Raw genomic sequence first — 12,789 nt, 5'->3', positions numbered from 1 at the left:
CAAATTATCCATCTTATTACTGGGAGCTGGGTGTCGAAGTACAACCTTTATCCATCATATTTCAAAGAACCAGCACACCACTGATATATGTACGGGCAAACAACATGTGCTGGCTTTGCTTTAAGGTTCAACTAACCTGGTGCAGAAATAAAAATACCTTACCTCTGAAGTTAGCAGAATTACAAACACCTAAGAAAATAAAACAAAAACCACTTCTTAGTGAATCACTTTTTCCCTCAGTTATTTAATATTTTTTTTTACTGATCTTTAACCTTTCATCAACAGTCCTAACTTCTTTTAAAGACCGAGTCATAATCACAGGCTTAGTGAACACCAGCAAGTAGTACATCGCAGAAATAGCGCAGGTTGCTTCTTTTTTTTGGTCTAGTTGAAAACGTAATACCGGGTAGCACTGATGTTTATTATGAGATGGAAAAAAAGGTAGGGAAAATGTATGTCATGGAAGAAGGCAAATGAAAGTTAGACTGTTGAGTTAATGTGAAGATTGTTATATTGGTGTCAATGGAGAGAACAAGGAAAAAAGGCCTCTAGCGTGTAAAGTCCTCCCGGTGCTTGGCTTCGGCTCACAGTAGGCAGGGCCTCTAAGAGCCTAACAAGTGCCCCCTCACAAGCATGACATGCACTACATGGAGAAAGTAGCAACATTCCGCCGCCCCCCCCCCCCCTTTTCCGTCCAGTTTTTGCTTGAAGATTATTTCACTCTCTCCTCTTTGCTTCGAAAAGTGATTTAAATACTTCAAAATAGGTATTTCTAAAAATTAACTGGAAGCACTTACTGGTAATTTGTTTGCAACACGTACTTTTGGCCTCCACGTACCAATATAACCTGGCATATTATTTTCCTTATTGATTTCATCTGGAGAAAAAAAAACAAATCAGTAGGTAAATGTAACAAAATGTGTACAACTGTAAAAACTACCTATATCTCAACATATTCACAATATTGTGAATGTTTTATCAGACCTTTTTTACTTCACTACCCCACATATTTCAAAAACACTGCAGTCAGTACCTTTAGACCTCAGTCTCATGCATTTCAGAACAAATAATTCAACATTTATGGCACAAATTGTAAGAATAATACACACACTACTTGAAGCAGAAGTGTCTTGTAAGAAGGACATGCACACACACAATCTATAAACTACACTTGTAAGGTCTTTACTCCCGCACTGACAGTAATGATGTACTCTGATTGAACTAATACTGTAGGCAGCCAAGAGAACAGCCGGAATCCACCTGGAAACATCTGAACATAAGTGGTTTGGTTGGTGTTGGATTACAGCATGTGTCCAGGCCTTTCATTGTGCTTTGTAGATGATTACAGCATCCGCTAGTGCAGCTGACTAAGCAGGATATGTTCCCAAAATCTGGGAAAGCACAAAAATATGCATGTGGTTAGAATTAAAGCCATAAATGGATTCAAGAGTAGTGTAAACAATTTGCAAATGAGACTTTTTTCTCCTTCAACTGGCGGTACAAATGTTTCTGACTCAACCAGGAAAGGAAATATTTTTCCTGTACTGCTTCTGGCTATTGACTGAAAAGAAAATAGTCTGTCCTGTTATTGCTTATAAGTATTAGAAAGTAAACTTGTTCTTCATATTTTTCAAAATTTTTATCATTCATGTTTTAAAATACACTTAAATAATAACACTTATACAGAAATTTAAGTGACAATTTGCTGTATTCCTGTTATAAATACAAATATTAAATTTTTTATGGCTTTCATATTTTTTAAAAATGATAAGTACATTCACCATTTTGTACAGAATATTTAATAATTTCGCTAGGACAAGAATGTATACAAGATTACTAATAATTCATGTGAAAATATTTTAAACAGGCACATCAAAAACCAGTTTTACTATATGTAAAGCTATATTTTCCAACTTACTTGACCAGCGCGTGGCGTCAGCTTCACGACAGTCCATGCCAACCGTCACTGCGCCGGAGACGTCGTCGCTGCCAACACGCCACGGCCGGCACGGGGCAGGTTGCTCGTGACGGCTGAAACGTGCACGACCGGCGCAGCGAGGATCCCACTGCCGGTCGCTCGTGACGCACGGTGGCCGTGCCTCTGGTCTGCGCACACCAGGGCGTGGCAGCCTCCCGGCGGCCCAGCAGTGGTCACCATCACCACGGCACGTCCTGCCTGCTTCGACGCCATTCTGTGGCTGGTACCCTCTGTTGTCCTCGTCAGCAGCGTAGCACTCATCTGAGGACTCCCACGTGTCACTTCCTTTCAAACTGACTGGGTACTTCATCTGACGTGATCTGTGATGCTCAGTTAAACATTCAGAATGTAAATAGTTTGCTTCCTGAGAGTGATTATTGACTGAACATAAATTCAAATTGTGATGCTGTTGGTACTGGTTTGTAGCAGTCACTGGTATAAATGGTTTTTCATGCACCTTAAAGGCATTGTCTCGGTTGAGCACACTGTGACTGTTTACATCGGCTGCTCCGAAGTTCCTGGAAACTGATGTCCACAGACCCTCCTGCTCTATATCGCTGAAAGATATTTTCTTGGGTAAAAGGCCAGGATATCTACAATATCTGTCAATCTCTCTTCCACCATCTAAAAAATTAATAGTTCTGTCCACTGTAGAGTCATTCAGTATAAGCTTATCCTCATTCTGGAAATGTTCAATATCTTTTTGAAAAGTGCGGTCATCTCTAATAATTTTCTGTGATAAATTATGTGATTTGTTGGATTTTTCCCTTAATTGATCATCCGAAGTACTTGGATGTTGTAATGAGGGATTGCTGTGTTTTATACAACTAGCTAACTCCTCAACTGTTTCAAATGTATAGGAATACACTTTTTTTCGTGATGATATAACACCTTCATCTGTACACATTTTTGCATTTTCTATCAATTTAAGCCGCTTATTCCCAGTTTTGACTTTGTTGGTGTTATCAACTTCTGTAATCAATGTATTGAAAACTTTTTCTAGAATTTTGTTTTCTTCTAAAATTGAATGCAAATTTTTTTCCAACCTGAAAAAAAAAATTAATAAAGCATTACTTTTTCTTTATAAAATAACATACAAAAAAAACTTTTTATTGTTAAAGAGTCAACCTACTCCAAGAACTCTTTTGCCATGATGAAGGATTCCAGTTCTTCCATCTCTATGTTAGCTTTGTCTACCTGTTTGGAAACAGCATCAAGCCTTGTGTTCAGTCCACTTAGCTCAGCTTCTAAGGCAGACTTCTTGCTCTCAAGCTGGGTTATTTCTTCATTTACTACACAAAACCAACATATACTTGAGTTCAAACATTCATTTGTTTCCTAAAATATTAAAAATAAGTTGCAAGAAATTTGTAAACATGTTTACCAATAACACTCTCTCTACTTGCAAGGAAATTACATAATTCCTTTATTTTGGCTGCAGCACACTGTTAACTAATAAAAGACTTAGGAGTTCAAGATTCAGTACCATCATTCTCATACCTACTTATTATTATTTTAAAACATGTGTTTCAGTTAAATATTATTATTTTAAAACACACGTTATGACAGAACACGACAATGCTACCTCATTCCAATCTCAACAATTTCTGAATCTCTTTACAACCATACATCACTTGAGCATATCATTTGGTGGCCTAGGTAGGCGGAGCCTTAAAACATTATTTCCTATGTAACTAAACTTTAAACAACTCCACCGCAGGAGAGAATACCAACTTTTTTGTTTTTCCCCTCATGTAGGATTTACAATATATTTATGGCTATGTTATTTGCCTTGCATAATAGAAAAGGAAAGGAATAATATTTTATGATATACCCAATGTCACTGGATTTGACCAATTTTTTTAAGCAAAAATGTAACTTCTACAGATTTTTTTTCTAGTAAAGTTGTTTTTTTCAAGAATGGAACATGACACTACAGTAACTACTGAAATCAATATTTATGTAAACCAAATTTCTTATTAACGAGACAATGGTACATGTTTTAAACAGATACAATTGAACTTTCAACTAGGCTGCCTTAAAATGCTTCAGTTGGAAAGTTTGTTCTGGAAACATATTACCCATGTCGATCTTTCAGTACACAAATAAAGGGCATTCTTTCCTCCAGTAAGCACCATCTGCCATTACAGCGACTGGAAATACCAATGCACAGGAGACGCACATGGACCCGGCGGAGACCACTCCAGGGTGGTGGTGGTACATAGCCCACGTGAGGATCTGGCTAGATCCGAGCATGCAGCACGGTTATGAGACGTTAATGGAGAGAAACTAGGGCTCTCGCCTGTCCCGCTGAAGGTTTTTAACACGTGGCTCAACACAAAGACATGCGGTTCAGCATAAGTATGTTTATTATATGTTGGTGACAATACACGGTTGCCTTACAAAGACAATCGATAGTAAAATAGATAAAAGGTTGCAGCATGCTATCAGAATATTAATTACTATTAATTAAAAGAAACAGCTCATCACCTGAGGTAGGCTTCAAGGATTAAAAAGAGCATTTAGAATAATATAAAATACCGGGATGACGAAGATCATTGGAGATGTAGAAATTAAGTTCTGCGGAGTGCAAAGGGTGACCTACCCTGTATGACGATGAGAAGAAACTGAACAAAACCTGCACCCAATGGCAGCAGATAAGTGTTCGTGCACTGAACACAATAGCAGTTAAATTTATCTACAGGTATTTGTGCCACCAGTGAAAAAAATCTAATACTCATTTACTTTTATAAAAATTACTGAAAGACCCTCGTACAATATTATTATTTAATTAAATAAGCATATACTTTTAAAAGTCAATAATTTATTTATTAAGCTGGGGTGCCCTCGGAAACATTTGTAATGAGCACACCCCTTGCATTTTATTGGAAGCTGAATAAGCTACAAAACACACTGGACTTGAAAAGTGGGAGGTTACAATAATTAATTAATATGTAATATGCTTTACGGGCGTGTAGCCCCTTGCGGTGGCTCGCCGGTATTCCAACGCACATGCAAATCACTGGCGGAAGGTTAAAACAAACGTGGAGAGGGAAGAGTAAATTTTGTTTTTAAGGGTCATCTTAGGCTCATGGCCCTTGGTCAAAGTCTAAATGTATATTTAGTTTCACCAGATTACTCAAATCATGCTGATAGACTCGAAACATTACACAAAGAGGGAAGCATTATTATTAAAACTTAATACATAATTACACATTAATGTTATAGTTTCTGCTAATCTAGAACTCACCCTTTTTCTCATCACTTTTTATAGCAAGATCATCCTTATTTGCCTGGTTGGTAATATACTCGGAAAATTGCCAGACTTGATCACAGAATTCAGTTCGCGCAGAAAATACTTTCTCTTGAAGTTGTTTCTGATAAAATTACATAAAATATACTGAATTGATCATTATACATGAAAATAATATTGTAGAAACATTTGTAGACAATATCCCATTTTATTTCTAGTCAGGTATGTGCAGGCAAGATTTTTGTAATAATTAGTATTATATATGTATGCTTTGCTTACAAAACTCAATACACTATTCTGAACAAATCATTAGCCTGTAGAAATAATAAGTCACAAAAGATGCAATCAATCAGAAATTTTTTCAAAATAAATCATAAATATGCTGTAATATTTAAGGTCAGAAACTTGATGTGCAATCAAAAATAATTTTAACATTTCATTTTGCAGTTAACAAAACCAAGGTGTGAATCTATTAAAGTGTATCGTGTAATAATTACAGAATTACTCCTAAAAACCAATAATTTTGAGACAATATCATGTACCGGTAATAAAGTTGCTGTGTGAATATATTCAACACCGAATTATAAGCTTTCTTCTGAAGGATGTGGTTCACTTTCTCAAATCATTATCTTACACGTATGATATGAAAAAGAATGTTGCAAAGCTGCTTCTTTCTGCTCTGCTAGAACATATTTTAGACAGGGCTGTTCAGGGAAGCGATTAAATTATATATATTTATATGTATATACAATTGATAACTTTGATCCTTAGACTTTTCGATTGTTTTAATGAACCAAATTTTATGGGTTCTCCTCATGAATTTTAATAACAAACTCTTTAAAACAAAGTTTTTAATCAAACTAGAACTTACATTTCGACAATAGTTTTACTAAATGTTTGGTAAAAAATTTTGATATTATTTCATGATATTATACTCAGTTTTTTGTCTGGCAATAAAATCTTTAAAAGTATTTCCAATACAAAATCATGAAATTGAAAAGTATTGACCAACATTTTAAATTACATGTTAACAACTTTCTTTTTACATTAATATAATATTTTTCACAGAAAACTAAACAAATAAGGAAGATAAAAATAAAAAGGTGACTACCGAGGGAATTTAAAAGTTCCGGGGCAGCTGAAACAAAACATCATTCAAACCAAAAATTACCATACGAAGAACGGTGCATATATAAATATTTCCTGACTACGAATAGAGGCGCTTATGTGTTAAAGCAGTGTACTGTTACATTGAAAACCCTATCACACTGCAAAGCAAAATTAAACTTAATATAGCCATTGCTGAAATAATTAAAAAATTCTCTATCATCTGCAATTACATCACTATGTAGGTGCTTCTAAAAAGATTCAAATCATTACTATAATTTCTTCTTCTGAACCTTATTTGTTTAAATACAATTAGTTAAAATATAAAAAAAAGTACTAATAACAGCATTTGCACTGTAGTTTCAACAACCAAATATATTAAACTAATTTCTAAGTAACACGTCCGTTATATAGGAAAATTTTAGCTAGATATAATACCGGTAATTTGTACAAATTAATTTTCTGGGCCCTATTTGATTCAAAATCACTGAAGACCTGTTTTTATTAATGACAAGCATACCTTCCTAAATACTAGTTTAACACTCATTGGCCATTTCAGAAATCGTGCAGAATACATGAACAGTGATAAAAACTTTTTGAAATAAACCATTAGCAGTGTGTGAAAAAGATGGAATGTTTTCAAATGACATGTACCTATTGATGGATTCATGGTTGTATTTTTAATTTTCCAAATTCAAAACACATTTGCCAATCTGATATTGGTGCCAATTGAGAGGTTTAGGGGGAAAAAAATTTATTGTGCTGCCCATACATGGCATTTTCGTTTCTACTATTCAGCAAGCACTTTGGTTCTGTTAGGTAATTGGTTTTCAGCAGGTGTTTTAGCAAAAACGAGACCAAACGTAAAATGGTGCACAATATTTTATTGAAATGGAAAAAAATGTTTTCCCAGCCAATTATTTTCACTTCCAGCCGAGCCCTTTACGCCAAGAGCCCCTAACTGTTTTGCCCTGCTTGGCGGCTAACTGTTTTACCCCTCTCTCGACGGGTAACCGTATTGTCCCGTCTCTCTGCGGTTAACCATTTCCCCCCTCTCTCGGCGGTTAACAGTATTGTCCCCTCTCTCTGCGGCTAACCATTTCCTCCCTCTCTCGGCGGCTAACTATTTACCCCCTCTTTCGGCGGTAAACAGTATTGTCCCTTCTCTCGGCGGCTAACCATTTCCCCCCTCTTTCGGCGGTTAACAGTATTGTCCCCTCTCTCTGCGGCTAACCATTTCCTCCCTCTCTCGGCGGCTAACCATTTCCCCCCTCTTTCGGCGGTTAACAGTATTGTCCCCTCTCTCTGCGGTTAACCATTTCCCCCCCTCTCTCGGCGGTTAACAGTATTGTCCCCTCTCTCTGCGGCTAACCATTTCCTCCCTCTCTCGGCGGCTAATCATTTACCCCCTCTCTTGGTGGCTAATCATTTCCCCCCTCTCTCGGCGGTTAACAGTATTGTCCCCTCTCTCTGCGGCTAACCATTTCCTCCCTCTCTCGGCGGTTAACAGTATTGTCCCCTCTCTCTGCGGCTAACCATTTCCTCCCTCTCTCGGCGGCTAATCATTTACCCCCTCTCTTGGTGGCTAATCATTTACCCCCTCTCTCGGCGGTTAACAGTATTGTCCCCTCTCTCTGCGGCTAACCATTTCCTCCCTCTCTCGGCGGCTAATCATTTACCCCCTCTCTTGGTGGCTAATCATTTCCCCCCTCTCTCGGCGGTTAACAGTATTGTCCCCTCTCTCTGCGGCTAACCATTTCCTCCCTCTCTCGGCGGCTAATCATTTACCCCCTCTCTTGGTGGCTAACCATTTCCCCCCTCTCTCTGCGGTTAACAGTATTGTCCCCTCTCTCTGCGGCTAACCATTTCCTCCCTCTCTCGGCGGTTAACAGTATTGTCCCCTCTCTCTGCGGCTAACCATTTCCTCCCTCTCTCGGCGGCTAATCATTTACCCCCTCTCTTGGTGGCTAATCATTTACCCCCTCTCTCGGCGGTTAACAGTATTGTCCCCTCTCTCTGCGGCTAACCATTTCCTCCCTCTCTCGGCGGCTAATCATTTACCCCCTCTCTTGGTGGCTAATCATTTCCCCCCTCTCTCGGCGGTTAACAGTATTGTCCCCTCTCTCTGCGGCTAACCATTTCCTCCCTCTCTCGGCGGCTAATCATTTACCCCCTCTCTTGGTGGCTAATCATTTACCCCCTCTCTCGGCGGTTAACAGTATTGTCCCCTCTCTCTGCGGCTAACCATTTCCTCCCTCTCTCGGCGGCTAATCATTTACCCCCTCTCTTGGCGGTTAACAGTATTGTCCCCTCTCTCTGCGGCTAACCATTTCCTCCCTCTCTCGGCGGCTAATCATTTACCCCCTCTCTTGGTGGCTAACCATTTCCCCCCTCTCTCGGCGGTTAACAGTATTGTCCCCTCTCTCTGCGGCTAACCATTTCCTTCTTTCTCTCGGCGGTTAACAGTATTGTCCCCTCTCTCTGCGGCTAACCATTTCCTCCCTCTCTCGGCGGTTAACAGTATTGTCCCCTCTCTCTGCGGCTAACCATTTCCTCCCTCTCTCGGCGGCTAATCATTTACCCCCTCTCTTTGTGGCTAATCATTTACCCCCTCTCTCGGCGGTTAACAGTATTGTCCCCTCTCTCTGCGGCTAACCATTTCCTCCCTCTCTCGGCGGCTAATCATTTACCCCCTCTCTTGGTGGCTAATCATTTCCCCCCTCTCTCGGCGGATAACAGTATTGTCCCCTCTCTCTGCGGCTAACCATTTCCTCCCTCTCTCGGCGGCTAATCATTTACCCCCTCTCTTGGTGGCTAATCATTTACCCCCTCTCTCGGCGGTTAACAGTATTGTCCCCTCTCTCTGCGGCTAACCATTTCCTCCCTCTCTCGGCGGATAATCATTTACCCCCTCTCTCGGCGGTTAACAGTATTGTCCCCTCTCTCTGCGGCTAACCATTTCCTCCCTCTCTCGGCGGCTAATCATTTACCCCCTCTCTTGGTGGCTAACCATTTCCCCCCTCTCTCGGCGGTTAACAGTATTGTCCCCTCTCTCTGCGGCTAACCATTTCCTTCTTTCTCTCGGCGGTTAACAGTATTGTCCCCTCTCTCTGCGGCTAACCATTTCCTCCCTCTCTCGGCGGCTAATCATTTACCCCCTCTCTTGGTGGCTAATCATTTACCCCCTCTCTCGGCGGTTAACAGTATTGTCCCCTCTCTCTGCGGCTAACCATTTCCTCCCTCTCTCGGCGGCTAATCATTTACCCCCTCTCTTGGTGGCTAATCATTTCCCCCCTCTCTCGGCGGTTAACAGTATTGTCCCCTCTCTCTGCGGCTAACCATTTCCTCCCTCTCTCGGCGGCTAATCATTTACCCCCTCTCTTGGTGGCTAACCATTTCCCCCCTCTCTCGGCGGTTAACAGTATTGTCCCCTCTCTCTGCGGCTAACCATTTCCCCCCTCTCTCGGCGGTTAACAGTATTGTCCTCTCTCTCTGCGGCTAACCATTTCCTCCCTCTCTCGGCGGCTAGTCATTTACCCCCTCTCTTGGTGGCTAATCATTTACCCCCTCTCTCGGCGGTTAACAGTATTGTCCCCTCTCTCTGCGGCTAACCATTTCCTCCCTCTCTCGGCGGCTAATCATTTACCCCCTCTCTTGGTGGCTAATCATTTCCCCCCTCTCTCGGCGGTTAACAGTATTGTCCCCTCTCTCTGCGGCTAACCATTTCCTCCCTCTCTCGGCGGCTAACTATTTACCCCCTCTTTCGGCGGTTAACAGTATTGTCCCTTCTCTCGGCGGCTAACCATTTCCCCCCTCTTTCGGCGGTTAACAGTATTGTCCCTTCTCTCGGCGGCTAACCATTTCCCCCCTCTTTCGGCGGTTAACAGTATTGTCCCCTCTCTCGGCGGCTAACCATTTACCCTCTCTCTCGGCGACTAACCATTTACCCTCTCTCTCGGCGGCTAATCATTCCCCCCTTTCTCGGCGGCTAACCATTCCCCCCTTTCTCGGCGGCTAACCATTTCCCCCCTCTTTCGGCGGTTAAAAGTATTGTCCCCTCTCTCGGCGGCTAACCATTTCCCCCCTCTTTCGGCGGTTAACAGTATTGTCCCCTCTCTCGGTGGCTAACCATTTCCCCCCTTTCTCGGCGGCTAACCATTTCCCCCCTCTCTTGGTGGCTAATCATTTCCCCCCTCTCTCGGCGGCTAATCATTTACCCCCTCTCTTGGTGGCTAATCATTTCCCCCCTCTCTCGGCAGTTAATAATATTGCCCCCTCTCTCGATGGCTAACAGTTTTGCCCCCACTCTCGGCGGCTAACTGTTTTTTTATTATTAGTTGTTACATAGATGCTAGAAAAATACTAGGGGAATTATTTGTGATTTGTAAATAGTTGTTTGTAACTAAGTCATTGGCTTTAATTGAGAAATGTTGACCATAGCCCTTTCTCATAATTCCAAATTTTTTTTTAAATATTCCCTGATTTTGTTGTTGATATTTGAAAGCCAATTGTTTTTATCACTACGTAAGAGTGATTTAGATTCTTTATGATATTTCAAAAATAAAGAATAGTAGTGAGAATTCAAATTGCGTTTGTATGGTTTGTGATAGTGAAATTTCATTTTTAAAGGCTTAATTAGTTGTTTTGAATACCAAAGTGGAAATTTAGTAGTTTTTTTTTTCGTATTAGAAGGTACATTTATATACTTCAACAAGATTATTCATTGCAGCTATTAAATAATCCACTCTAGTGTCAATGTTTCTAGAGTAATCAATAATTGACCAGTCCTCATCTCTAAGAGAATTGAACAGTCCGAGATAACCACCATTCTTATAGTTTAAAAATGAGGACGATGTATTATCATTATTTGACACTACTACAAATTAAAACCTGATTTCTCTTATAGTTTAAAAATGAGGACGATGTATTTTCATTATTTGACACTACTACAAATTGAAACCTGATTTCTAATGCAGGATGATAGTTGTCTTATTTAACTAGTGGCTCGAGAGCTTTATTAACCAAACATAAGGCAATGTTAGTAAAAAAATGGTCCAAAGTTGGTGAGTAGTTTGGTTATAATTAAGCTGGTTTAAACCTCTTACTGATGTAAAGTTGATTAACGCACGGGCTATCGACTTAATACTTGACTGCAGTATATCTAGAGTATGCAATTAAGTCCAGTCAACACCTGGAACATTGAAATCAACATTTAGTAATATATTATCTTGTGAATTAACCAATTTGTCTTCAAGGACTTCAAAATACCTAGTAAACATTAAAGGAGATGTTTTGGGGAGAATATAAATATTCCCGATGATTAAGAATTTATCTTAGGTTTTTAATTTTGTACAGACTGCTTCAATTTTCAAGTGGTCATATTCATGTGTAATTGTTATGTTTTTAAATGTATGCTTGTTTACTGCTGCCAGAACGCCACCACCTCTTTCCATCCAAGTTTGAACAGGGTCTCTATCAGTTCTGTGTACGAGGTAATTATCATTAAAATAATGTGAGTTGATACTATTATTCGTGAACCACATTTCCGTAAGACATCAAATCATTATCACTTCGAGAAAGATTATCAAAAAATTCAATAGCTTTGCTTCTTAAACCTCTTACATTCTGATAGTAAAGAACACACAGTTTGTTAATTATCTGCACTGAAAATTAATGAGAAGCTCCTCCAGGCTCCAAGGAAGAGATAGAAGCAGAAGTAGACTTGGAATTAGCAGTTGTGGTAAAGGTGTTATTATAGGTGAAGATGGTGATGTCCTCAGTTGAGGAGACATTATTTAAAATTTGTTCTGGGTGCCATTTCCCATAAAACAGGCTTATCAGATAGCCGCTTGGCCAGAATACAATGTTATTAATACGACTGAAGTCTTCTTCTAAAACCTACACATGGAATGAAGCATATGAATTATATTTTGTTTTCAATTTAGTTACTTTGATTTGTTCTAAGTTTAGTTCACTGGAAATATAATTAACAATTTCTTGCTCTTAGACAGTTGGGTCAAATTTTGTTACAAAGAGAGCTTTTGTTCTCTAGGTGTAGGCATAGGCGTGCGCACGGTAGGTGCCACAGGTGCCTTAGCACCGCCATTAGGGTTAACTTTATTTTGTTTTTTACAAGCAGAAATAATACATACTTACAAAAAACCGTATTAATTCCAAAAAAATATGTTTTCCAATCGTGTCGAGTTACAGATATGTGCTCATAACACTATCAGTATATCAATTATCAATCGAACCAACTATACACACGGAAACAAGCCAGGTGCAATTACTTGTGTTATACACACGGGCCGCGGCTACGAAACTTCTGAAATACTTTCCTAGTTCTCCTCAAATTACATAGAATGCGCGCTCGGTGTCCACTGTTCACTACACTCGGCAGGCGCACGGAATAATAGCCGCCGTTCGCCAGGGTTTTTTTTAAAAAAAGAGA

At 39.9% G+C, this 12,789-nt stretch overlaps 1 protein-coding gene across 5 annotated transcripts in view; it reads right to left on the bottom strand.

The window, feature by feature from the left end:
- Nucleotides 1–12,789, bottom strand: part of LOC134535779 (myosin-2 heavy chain, non muscle-like) — a 43,286-nt gene that overhangs the window by 11,803 nt on the left and 18,694 nt on the right. The window contains exons 3-6 of one of the 5 annotated variants that reach the window (XM_063375035.1): nucleotides 5,229–5,355; nucleotides 3,111–3,270; nucleotides 1,919–3,024; nucleotides 798–877 (exon numbers count right to left, since the gene is read on the bottom strand). The exons of 1 other annotated variant lie outside the window; for it this stretch is intronic. In XM_063375035.1, coding sequence (XP_063231105.1) covers nucleotides 798–877; nucleotides 1,919–3,024; nucleotides 3,111–3,270; nucleotides 5,229–5,355 — 1,473 coding nt within the window. Of the gene's footprint in view, nucleotides 1–797; nucleotides 878–1,783; nucleotides 3,271–5,228; nucleotides 5,356–12,789 lie in introns of those variants that run through there. 3 more of the 5 variants (XM_063375036.1, XM_063375037.1, XM_063375038.1) reach the window with 3 other exon arrangements.

Source organism: Bacillus rossius, chromosome 10 (genome assembly GCF_032445375.1).
Source record: "Bacillus rossius redtenbacheri isolate Brsri chromosome 10, Brsri_v3, whole genome shotgun sequence".
Classification (NCBI taxonomy): domain Eukaryota; kingdom Metazoa; phylum Arthropoda; class Insecta; order Phasmatodea; family Bacillidae; genus Bacillus; species Bacillus rossius.
The sequence above is the reverse complement of the archived record's forward strand: the minus strand, read 5'-3'. Positions and strand labels throughout refer to the sequence as shown.